The 12,924-nt window shown below is 36.5% G+C and overlaps 1 protein-coding gene across 1 annotated transcript; it reads left to right on the forward strand.

The window, feature by feature from the left end:
- Positions 1-1,965: 1,965 nt before the first annotated feature.
- On the forward strand, positions 1,966-12,919 carry LOC112140421 (elongator complex protein 2-like; the record flags this gene model as incomplete). The annotated part of the gene is made up of 5 exons (XM_024263370.2): positions 1,966-2,084; positions 3,452-3,552; positions 11,197-11,328; positions 11,730-11,876; positions 12,912-12,919. Coding segments are annotated over exons 2-5 (347 nt in total), but the record flags the coding sequence as incomplete, so codon positions are not given.
- Between the last annotated feature and the right edge of the window lie 5 nt (positions 12,920-12,924).

The raw sequence follows: 12,924 nt of genomic DNA on the forward strand, positions 1-12,924 counted from the left end.
CGATAATTTCAACTGATTCTGAACCAAAACTGTAAATAGATAATGTAAAAAAAAGGGTTGTAAAAAGGGATGGGACCACACAAGAATTTTTTTCTACTCACTCCTTTTCAAGCACATTGTTTACTTTACTTGTATATTTGTATTTTTGTATTTTTTTATTTTTAGATTCATATATTTGTATTTTTAAATTATGTTTACTTTCATTTTTTATTTGAAACAAAAAACAATAAAACAAACAAAAAAAAAGACTTGTGGACAGAGTTTTATTTGAAAACTGTGATATAATGTTACACAATGTGTGTATTCAAAGAATTGTGTACATCCAACAACGTGCAAGAATAATAGTATTTTATCATCATATCTTTTAAAAGATTGTTGTAGGAACAAAGATCAGTAATGACAAATGACAAGATTTTTTTTTCTTGACAAAACCCTGGTATATAGCTTTATGTATCATCTCTGCTCCACATTCTATTAATATAAGCAAAACCAAAAGCAACAAGTATGGCAGATCTTGAAATGAAGACGTACAGTCTGGTTTCAACAACCTTTCTTTGCTCTGTTTTCAATTCACAAAAACTGTAAAGGGGGGTTTGTGTAAGGGAGTTTCATGACTTGAAAATTACTATTATTGATCCGAATGATAAAGGTGGCTTTAAGTTACCTGTTTAATGTTGTCATCCATGTTTAGAGAAAACTTGTAANCTTAATTAAATTGAGTCCATCCAATGGATCATTTCTTTGAGTGTATGGCAGATCTTGAAATGAAGACGTACAGTCTGGTTTCAACAGCCTTTCTTTGCTCTGTTTTCAATTCACAAAAACTGTAAAGGGGAGTTTGTGTGAGGGAGTCACATGACTTGAAAATTACTATTATTGATCCGAATGATAAAGGTGGCTTTATGTTACCTGTTTAATGTTGTCATCCATGTTTAGAGAAAACTTGTAAGGAGAGGTAGATAATACTTCACCTCACCTTCAAAGGCCTCTTGCCGTCCTTCAAGATAGAAACCTCTTAGCATCATTAACTGTTCTGAAGTTAGCTTGTAGCTTATGTGAGATAACATACTCTTGTGTATCTGTAAGTTTGTGTGAAAAGATCAGCTTTACCCCTGACACCGTTTCAGCTATCACAACTCTTCAACTGTTTGCACAATTAACGCAATTCCAACAGATACTAAGAAAAGCAACTTTGCACTGAAATCTGCTGATTTTGATAGTGGATTTGCAACAGTTTCCATAGGTAATATGTTAAAAAGTTGCTTTTGTCCGCAGGGGAAATAAGCTGATTCATATTGATTGGATAAAGGGTCAAAAAGTTACGCTGTGTCAAAGAACGTGTGTTATTTAGCTGTCGCTGGTGATATCTATGGTGTTGAAGGATTAAGATATGGAACATTAACATCATTTAATATGCATAATGCTAATAGAGAATTAGATTATCTGTTACATTTTTAAAAGTAAGTCTAGAGGTCTCATTGCAAGGCCATAAATACTCTTTGCTACATTCATACTTCAAGATTGGAAGCTTGCGTTCAAGTAACCACTTAAACAAAAACTTAATGATAAATGTACACATGTGTGTTTCAGGCTTCTACATTTAAAACTCTAGCATTTACGTGTCGCTGTATAAGTTTTTCGTACGTGCTGAAAGTTAAAACACCTGAACTTTGACCAGTCAGAAGCTCAGATTTGTTTGTGATGTTTATAATAATAATAATAATAAATTTTATTTATATAGCACCTTTCGAGATNATTTCCAATGAACTCCTGCCGCTCTGCAGAAACTATGTCCTAGAAAACAATACTTTTTTTTTCTTTTTTAATTTAGGCTAAAAACAGAATAATCATAATTAAAAGACCATTGGAAACACTTTCACAATAGATCAAAATATGATCACAGTAGTCCATCTCAGTTTTATCCACCACTTTCATTTGATGTATTTCAGATTAAACTGTTAAAAATAACTGTTGTATTCTTTTTCCAGGGACGTCTTCAGTGTTTTCTGTGTCGCTTGAAACCGTCCTTGCAGGACATGAGAACTGGGTGTGTGGAGTCCACTGGCAGCCTCCTGTCTACAAAGGTAGAGTTGGTCTCACATCAGCATCAGATATATAGAGGAAATAATAATACATTTTATTTATATAGCACCTTTCGAGATAATAACCACAAAGTGCTTTACAGTAAAACACAGAATAAAACACAAAGTAAAACCAAATATAAAAACAGGACATAAACAGAGTTAAGAAAAAGCAATTTTAAAAAGATGTGTTTTTAGCTGCTTTTTAAAAGAAAAAACTGAGTCAAAAGATCTGAGGCTGAGAGGTAGGGAGTTCCAGAGGGATGGAGCTACTGCTGCGAAGGCTCTGTCACCCTTAGTTTTTAACCGTGTTCTTTTGGCAACCAGCAGGCCCTGGTCACATGATCTGAGTGACCTGCTGGGAGTGTACGGCTGCACGAGGTCTTTTATGTAGACTGGTGCTTGGTCATTTAGAGCTCTGTATGTTAAAACCAGGACTTTGAACTGCACTCTGTAGCAGACAGGGAGCCAGCTTTTTTTTTTTTGTAAACTAAATTGTTCCAGCATTTATTGTGGGGTTACATTCCATAAATATCCAGCAAAAGGGGAAATCCACAAAGTAAGTTGGGGATGTCCCAATCAGATCATGTGATCTGATATCTGGGCCGATCACTTGGTTGATGTCTCAACTGAAATCGAATGTTGACCCCGATCAATGATCTGATATTTAATTTATTCTATTGTGATCAGATTCAAAGACATTCAAAAGTAGCTTCCCATCTTGGCTCAAGAGAGAGAAAAAAAAGCAAACAAAAAAGGGAAAAGTATGGAAAATCAGTCTTTTTTTTTACATGGTTCACCTTATTCCTTTGAATATATATATTCAAAGGAATATATATATATATATATATATATATATATATATATATATATATGTTGGAACTGGGAGCCATTTATCCCTAAATATATCACTTTTCATTTGAAGACTTTACATCTTTCAGTTTGTTCTTCCATTGGGTACCAGAGGAGCCAGTTAAAGGTGGCTCGGGCATCTGGTCCCCCTGGACGCCTCCTGGCCCTCCAGGCACTGGGCGGAAACCTTAGGGCAGACCCAGAACACGTTGGAGTGACTATGTCTCTCGACTGACCTGGGAACACCTCGGGGTCCCCCCAGAGGAGCTGGAGGAAGTGACCAGGGACAAGGAATTCTGGGCATCCATGCGTAACCTGTTGCCCATCTCAAATGTGCCGAAGATAATAGATTGTTGGAATATGCTTATTTTATTGGAATTTTGTGTATTTGCTGAAGCAAAACATCTACTTAACTAGAAAATCTTCTTGTGTCTATTACAGATTATACTTAAAACCTCAAACTGTGCAGCATGATCATAATCTTCACATCTTTAACATGTGTTTGTCTCCCCCTGCAGATGATGAGCTGCAACAACCAGCCAGGCTCCTCTCTGCCTCTATGGATAAAACCATGATCATCTGGGCTCCTGAAGAAGGATCGGGCGTCTGGGTTGAGCAGGTTAGTATAGATTTGACGAATACACAATGGTCCCCATATGTGGCAAGTGCCCAGTCAACCAAATCCACACTCTCAGTTCCACAGTATTTTGTGTTACCTCTAGTAGACGTCCATCCATGATCTCCTTTCCTTCTGTCAGTAGCCCCTTCATCAGTTTTCACTCTCCCTGACGTTGAGCTGTCAGGAATAGAACTAGCGGACAGTGATGAAGAGGTGCTGAATCTGGCCCACAACTGGAAAGTTTAGACAATCCCATGTCTTCCTAGTCCATCACTCACACATTGAAAGCTGTCTCTTAAACCCACTCCCCAGCATAAATGACAGGAGATGGAAAGAAACGTGGAGGAAGACCTGCTTTGGCCTCCGCTCCTACTCTTTTTCCCTCCTTCATCATCTTTCTCTTTTAGTCCCCAAACTGACATAATTTCAACCTTTTATCGCTTCCTTTCTTTCTGTATTTTTCTCTCCATCTTCAGTATCATTTCTGTTTCTGTCTGTCTGCTGCGCCCCCCCTCCATCGTGTCTCTCTGAGCTCCCAACAGATGCCATTGTGCCAGAGTGGGGCTAAATTTAACCCAAGTGTGGATGAAACAGAAAGAGCATCTGCTCCAGACCCTTTCCCCCCCCTTTTTTTATTGGATACATCTGGCATCTTCTCAGGTGGTTCAAGGCTGAATGGGAACAGCGAGTCTTGTCTTAAATGTAAAAGTATTAGGCTGACAGACACACACAGAACGAGCATTCCTTTGAACTGGAGTGGTTCACCTCGCCGTGACAGGAACCGAGAATATGATTACGCTCGGGGGGCTGATGAGAAAGATTCCACGCTTGATCGGTTACATTTTTGCACCTTTTGATCTCATCATTTGTGTCTACTCAGATGAAATAAAAAGCTAGCAGAAAGAGGAAATCCAAAGTATATTAAAAAAGACATGATTTGAAGATGAAGCCAAACTTTTTGTGGAGCGTAAGCCGATTTTTTTTTTTTTTTTTTTTTTCTCAAAAGTTTGGCCACGACTTAAGTTTTGCGACTTACATGTGACTTTTAAAAAATAAATATGGTCTCATTTTTATATTTGTTATTTTCCCACTTAAGAGCAGTTGCCCTTTAGCATTTGCTTCCCATAAACAACCACTAGAGGGCACTGTAGGTGTATCAGTATTTGCTACTGACAGCAACACAGAAGAAGTGCCGTCCAAAGCAAACACGGATGAGAATCTGATTGCTCTCCACCTGAAGTTTATGATAATTTTCTCTGGACATTATTCTTATTTCTATGTTTCCCTCTTCTACTAATGCGAGATAGCAAGTTATCAAATTGGGTCTCAGAGACACAGAAGTACCGCTGAATGCGCCTTACTTCGGTCCGTCTCACTCATCTCAGGTTGACCAATTGCTGTCTCGCTTTAGTCAGAGGAGAAAAAAAAATAGAAACAAGAATAAAATTAGAGGATCTTTTTATTATTGCAAAAAAAATTGTCATGAAGTTCAGGCTGAGAACGATCAGTTTGTCTATCTGTTGATCGCGTTATTGAACATGTCACGTGTCAAAGCCAACATATTCTCTTTCTATAGTCGTCATATATTGACGCATGGTTAAGAACCCCGCCGCGTCACTTTTGGGTTACCTCAACTCGTCGTTTTTTGTTGTGCTGACTGTTCCCATTAAGGCTACCCAACCTCCGGGTTTTCACGGGTACCGATCCGGTACTGGACGTGGACTGCACCAGTACCTTAACCATAACCCAGTACCGGACGTGGAATGCACCGGTACCCAAACCCTAAAATTTACACCCATACTGGACGTGGATCAATACCGGTTCGGGATCCAGACCAGGATAGGGTTAGGGGACCGGCGGTGTCCTGTGGCTTAGTCCACGTCTGGAACTGCGTCCGACAAAATAACCGGACCCCTGATTTAATTGGAACAACCACTACGTTAAAAAACGGCAAGTTGGAAACGGCCAAAGCGTCAAAAAGGGACGCGGTGGTGTCTTTAACCATGCGTCAATAAGTCACAACTTGGGAATAATAACGTGTAGCCGAAGCTGAGTAACTGATTGGTTGATACAATGCGTCTTCTTTGCCAAAGTTTAGATTTTTAAACTCCAGACGCACCACTTCACCCAAATTTGATTTTATTTATACATTTGAACCAGAGTGGGAGGATGAACGTCTAGAGATGAAACATCTCGTTTATTAAGAGGATCCTCCATTTTAACACGTCATACGCCCAAATAACAGAGGAGAAACCAAACAAAACTGTGCAAATAGAAATTGAATATACATAACACATACACACACCAGCTGTCAATATCCACCCATACCTAACATGATATTTCTGAATGTCGAAATATATACATTTGTGAAAAAGCTGCTCTGAATAGCTTTAAAGCTGCTCATATAAAGTGTTATTTTCTCATCAACAACCACTACAGGACACTGTAGGTGTGTGTATCAGTATATATGAATGATCTCAATACTGACATTTTGTAGAGCCTTTCATAAAAATAAAACTGATCTCTCAACATCATCCGTGTCTTCCATACATTATAAATGAGATATAGAGTCAATGTTTACACGTAGAGATGTGACTAAAACCTTGATGGTAGTTTCTCCCACATGCACCAGTAGGGTCTAGTTTATGAACACATTTTTGGACAAGTATTGAGCGTTGTATTTGACGCGCATCGAAAAAGAGGTAGCGGACGCAAATTTGACACATGTATCACGTTCAGTGTGAATGCAGAATTCAGAAGCATTAGACTTTTCTCCCAAAGTGTGACTTGTACTCCAGAGCGATTTCTATATGGTTTTCCCTTTTTATTAAGCATTTCTTTGCTGCTAAGACTTATACTCTGGAGCAACTAATAATAATTGTGAGATTAGTCTTTTATGAAAGCCAAGGCAGCAAAGTGACTGGTAAAGCGTTTTAAGACTGTAGCTTAATTAAGTGGACGATTGAATATGAATTTGGAAGATAAATTAGGTTCAAACCAGACACCAAGATATTTAAAAGATTTTGCTTACTCAAGAGGAGAGGAGTCTTAAAAATGCAGATTAAGATTTAAACAATCAGGGTTTATTGTATTAGTCTTAAAGAGAATGCAATAAGATTTCATTTTATTCGAAGTCTTTGAAATCAGCCAATGTTGAACTGAGTTAAATGGTGCTGCATCGATTAAATCACACTGTATCCAGATCGATTAACCGATGCTAAAATATCTTTGTAGAACCTCTGATCACATCTGTACCTTGACTTGACATTGAAACTGGACGTCTCTGGTGTGCGAATAGCAGCATAACTCAACATAAGCTTGGCGAAGTCGTTGCACTTTTCACCTAAAAGTGCAACTTATATATAATTTTTTTCTTCTTTATTATTTTGCCCCATTCTTTTTGGCTTCTGCGACTTGTAGCCAAAAAAAAAATATGGTATGTTATTATTCCCTCCAGAATCATCAAATTAAATTGGGTCCAAAAAAGCAGCTGTGGGAGACCAGTCCCATTAATGCTGGAAAAACATAATGAAAAAGTAATCCATCTTCACCAAAAATAACATTTATGTTTAATGTGAACGTGCATGGATTGTGAATCTTTTTTTTGTGATCCAAACCCTTTGAACTGACAGGTTTTCTGCCTACAAAGGAGGCTTAACCTCTGAAGCTCTGTCACAAACAAACATGCATATACACCAATAAAACCCCACAAAATCTCATCTATTTATATTTTGTCAGCACCTTTGCAAATAAGGATTAAAGGTCTCTTGTCTTGTTATTTTAAGTGCGTTCCAATTTTTGAACAGGCTTGGCCAAAGTTCATCCTCACTGACACTGAAGTTTTTTGCGGCAGAGCAGATTCCACAGCACTAAATGACTAGCCATGTGTGTCTTAATTAGCCGATTTTTACAAAGAAGTGCTCCACGTCTTCATGCTGATTAGAGTAATTGGTGAGATTTAATGGAGAGCAGGGTTAGCAGTGGGGCGGTTGGGGCCCACCGCTGCGGAAAGCACATCTTACTAACGAGACAAACTGGTAATTATTGTCTCTGACTGACCACAGTGGGCTACCGCAGCGCCTTTGGGGATTATTACTTAATGGGTGTGTATTTGAGATATATCTTTAAGCCTTGGCAGATGCTCTGTCCTAAACAAAAATATGCCATAGTTCAACTTTGAAAAAAAAGCAACAACAAATTGACTGTTTCAGATATTGTTCGGTCATTTGAAAATTTACAAAAAAGGTGTTCTTGTTGTTGGGCCCTTAAGGCTCTAAAGGCCAAGTAGCCACATGTTGTTGCCACAGGTTGACAATGCCTCAGAACTTAATTTAACCAATCACAATCAATAAATTGTAGTTCTTAGAGAGGACTGGGGGCAGTATATTCCTGATATCATGGCAGTTGCCAGGCCATTAGAAACTCAAGTTTGCCAGAAATCGAGTATTTAGTTCTTGATTGATTTTATACCTTTTAACCAACAAAATCTTGTTCGCTTTTGTAGTTTTGAAACAATACAATAAATTTTCGATACCTATTTTTTACATTTATAACCGATAATGATGTTACTCCCACTGCCAGAGCGATTTTCTATACGTATCTAATATTTTTTACATTCCTAGTATCAATAATGGCACCGTACAAAAATAATAAGAAGAAAATGGTAACTAGTGCAACATTTTTGAAATCTAAATGTAACTGCACCACAAACTTGTATTTATAAAAAAAAAAGGCAGTAATTAAATATCAAATTCTCTGGTAAAAAAAAAAGAAAAAAAACAAACAAAAGCAACACTGTAATATAAAAATGTAAACAACACAACAAAAAAGTTCTACTGTTGGTGCAAATATGTGGCTCTTTACTGATTCTGCTCTCTGATGAAGAAGGAAGGGGAGGGGCAAGAGAGGAGGAAGTGCGTTATTTACACAGACAGGCAATGTTGCCAGATTGGGCAGTTTCCTGCACAATTGGGCAGGTTTTTATTTGAATTGGGCTTTTTTTTTCTCCCCCCAATCTGGCAACAATGCAGACAGACAGATGCTGCACTTGCATGTACTCCATAAGTAAATTTAAGCTCGTTACTGTCCAAGAAAAACAGTGAGGAAATATTGATCTAAACACACCAGTATCGATACTTCACCCTGGTATCGATACTCATATTGATTCGCCCACCCCGCAGTTTTGCTGGGCATCTTCTGGCTGTCCTACAGACAGTTACATATTGCCTTGACACCATTTGCACAGTCAGTAATGAGCCAGTACTCACATCATTGCGACTATAGTGTTGCGCAATGATGCGTACTCCATAAGTTTCCATTATTATCATTACAAATACTCCACAATACACTTACCACACACACAATTGTATGTTCCATTTCCATGACGTCCCTTGAGGTGGCAATACGAGCCTCAAGGGAACTGCGAAACACACCTGCACTCTGCTTAAAATGCGTCCGCTCCACTCCATGACCCCCCCCACGGGCCCAGACAACCCAAAATCCTGCAGCACACATACAGATCAACCCCCTGTACAGGTACCTGTGACTAAGGCTGTAGAAACCCATGTGTGTTGCTTCTGCAGTTGAACCTATTGAGATAAGTTGAGCTGTAAAGCTGCTGGTTTTTATCAGTCAAGTATAAAACGATCATGCCTCATTAGTTAAGTCACAAGAGATAGTAAAACATTTAAGAGGATGATGCATCTATAGTTGGAGTCAGAGGGCTGCAAAGGGAGCAACGGTCCCTTGAACTGCCAGTGGTCTAATCAATAATAGATCTTCACCTTGGGTGTAATTTACCCTCAAGACCTCAGGGTCTCATAAAGATTTTAATCATTACTTTCAATTCTCAGTAGCATTGAGAAGTTAACACGATATTCCAGAGACTCACTGCCTTATGCCATATTTCTAGAATATTTTTTTCTCATTAAAGCAGTTTTAATTTGGTCTCCAATTTTCCACTTTTTGTAGTCATGGTTTGATAAAGTTGTGCATACTTTTTTTTTTACGGGCTTATGTTTCAAATGAATTAATTGAATATAACTTTTAATCAGTTGCGAGCTAAGGATTTTGCATGTCTTCAAACAGTGTTGAAGAGAAGCTTTGGGCATGGGGTAGTTGGGCCTTCCAGGATCCTGCAGGGATTTTTTATATTTCTTGTCACAGAAAGCCTGGTGTTGGGACTCTTTTTCTAAAAAGTTGCATTAAAGTTGCACATAAAGTAAAAAACAAAAAAAAAAAGTTTCACATATTTTTCCAATTATAATTTTCAAATAAATGCTGTGGGAAGAAGTTCAAATTTGATATATTTATTTATTTTTCCTAGTTTAGTTAACTTCAATGTTATGCAATAGTACAAGAAATGTATTACAATAATAAATCTTTATTTCATGCTTTTACAAGAGTACCCCTAAAACTTGAAATATGATACAATACCACAAAAAGTTTTTATAACCTGGATTATTTTCATGTTAAAAAGTTAAAGAAGTTGGTTCATTAAGGTTTCAATTGTTTTTCTTATGTTTAAATTAAAAATGTAGCATTTAAATGTTTTATTTATATTCAGAACAAAACTATTATTTATTGTAGTTTACTTTCCATATTATGTGGCTTTTGTTCATTTAACCCTTAATCAGTTTCTCTTTTTCTCCTTCATTTGTTTATCTTAGCACCATTTTTTCAGCAAACACTAAAAGTCTAAACACAATTTATCATTCAAAACAGACATTTAAAAACACACTTTGGTCATAAAGATTACTTCAAAATAAATACTTTAGTCTTATGCCTTATATATATATATCCCTATGATGGTAAATATGTGCCAAATCATACAAGCTTAAATAATAGACCGACGAGGTAGAGTCACACACATACAAGTTTAATTTACACACATGTAAAGCTGAATGTGAAGTTGCAGGAAAAAGAGGAACATGTGAGAAAAATGTGTACTTTTGGAATATAATGTGGGAACTTGCGTGACAAAAACCTTAACTTGTATGTAAAAATATTATAATGTAAAGAAAAACCACACACACAAACACACAAGATTTAACTTGAGGTTTTGGGGAAAAGAAACAAAAGAAACAGAGGCAGATTGACCGTCTTCGCGGATATCTTTGGTACTCTACCCCTGCGAATTACAGGGGGTTTTATATATATATATATATATATATATATATATATATATGTGTGTGTGTATATATACATGTATATCAATCTCTGCATTTACAGACATCTTATTGTCTTTTATTTAAAGTGATACATTGTTGTACACTCATGTCAAACCTACATTTATTTTTCTCTCTAGAAAATCAAATTAGTCTGACTGTTACGCCCCAATTTGTCAAGGGGATCTGGGGCCTAACATAAAGGTAAATTAAATAAGTGTTTAACAAAAACACAACAAAAGTCTCCATAAAAAGTTAACAAATTTATTTACAAAGACCAAAACCACCAAAATAAAAACTAAAAGTGAAGCAAAAGTTCAGTAAAACCAAATACGGCCACAGCCGTAACACTGACCCAGAAGTTTCCCTTACCAAAGAGGTGACACATGTTGTGTATAAAAAGACAGAGAAGTACATGGCTTCTGTCAGTGATGATTGCCCCCATAATATGTCTTTTTTTTTCTCTCTCCAACACCAGGTGCGAGTAGGGGAGGTGGGCGGAAACACTCTGGGCTTCTACGGTTGCCAGATGAGTCCTGATGGATCTATGATTGTGGCTCATGCTTTTCATGGAGCGCTACATCTCTGGTGTAAAGATTCCAATAAAGAGGTACAGGTAGAAGCCACAATGAGACTTGAAGTACAAATTAAAGAAATATATATTTTATAAGGACGAAAAATTGATCATAAATGCAATTTTTGCCCGCCTGAATCATTTCACACCAAGTCCTTCATATATCGGAATAGAGCTGTGAGAGAAAATGGCTGGAGCAAGATTTTCTATATTTGACATGACAGATTTGGAACGTCAAATGCCCGGTGTGAATGTAGCATGTAGCAATAGTAACCATAGTTGTGACTCATTTTGACTAATTGTGATTTTTGGTTGATATATTTAAGTAGTAAGATCAGATATAACTTTTTTTTGCTGCAACTGATTCACCTAACACCACAGTATTAGACTGACTAATGGACAGCAGAGGTTATGACTTTTAAACCGTCTGTTACCAGGAGTGGAGACCAGGAGTGGTTATATCAGGTCACTTCAGAGCGGTTCAAGACCTGAGCTGGGATCCCGAGGGCGAGTTCATCCTGAGTGTGGGGTCAGACCAGACAACCAGACTGTTCACTCCCTGGAAGAAGCGAGACAACAAACAAGTAACAGTTTTTCATTGATGACTGAAAAAGGATACATAGGAAATTTGATTGAATAGTTATTGGGTAAATGACAATTATATAGAGTTATATTCATGACATAAATATATTGGCTGTACATTGAAATATCTTAAATGAAAACATAGTTTTATATTTTGCATGTAGATCTGATTTTTTTAATCTTTTTATCTTACTATTTTTTAACTTGTCCATCTGTGATTCTTGAACTGCAGAATGGTTTAAATATTTGAACAGTATAATAACTCTACAACTGAAACCACTTTATCTTTTTTAATAACAATTGTTATAGGCCAGTTAACTCCAGTTTTTTTAAAATTCTAAATCGATCCAAAAATATAATTACAGATAGATTTTTAAAATTATATAATGGTAATATAAATTAACACGTTTTCAAAATGACCTCTGTGCTAATCATTCATATTCCTGCTCTAATACTTTTTTAGACATATTTTTGATCATTCTAATTTTTTTCTAAGATATTTTGTCTGTAGGGCAAGTTATTCAAGTTCTAAATTGACCAATGAAGTTTTTTTCCAGCTATAATTCAAAGTAATGTGCATTTCTCGATTGACATTTGAATTAGCAAATTCATCGTGAAATTCTAAAATGCATTTTGCAATTTAAAATTCAATACGAAAATTTGAAAAATAAAATATTGATCAAAAACAATATTATTGCATTGTAAATTGTCATGGGCTTTTGAGGTCATAATTCAACTCATTTTGCAATTTACAATTCAATATTTAAACAATTACATTTAAAAAAAAAACTATTCATAGCACAATGAATGTACTATTGTTAAAAAATAAACCAGCCAAGATAACTGTTTTAAAGGAAAATAAACTATATATTAAAAAAAAATACTTGACATTTTCACATAAATATCACCTACGTGTCTTAGTCCTAACATCCAAACATTGAAATTCAAAGAATGACGATTCTAAACTTTATTTAACATTGTCCCAGTGCTTCATTTATTGGCCAAAACTAACAAAATGTCTTTTTTCGCCGCTGCAGGTGACCTGGCATG

This window comes from Oryzias melastigma, unplaced genomic scaffold (genome assembly GCF_002922805.2).
Source record: "Oryzias melastigma strain HK-1 unplaced genomic scaffold, ASM292280v2 sc00563, whole genome shotgun sequence".
Taxonomy (NCBI): domain Eukaryota; kingdom Metazoa; phylum Chordata; class Actinopteri; order Beloniformes; family Adrianichthyidae; genus Oryzias; species Oryzias melastigma.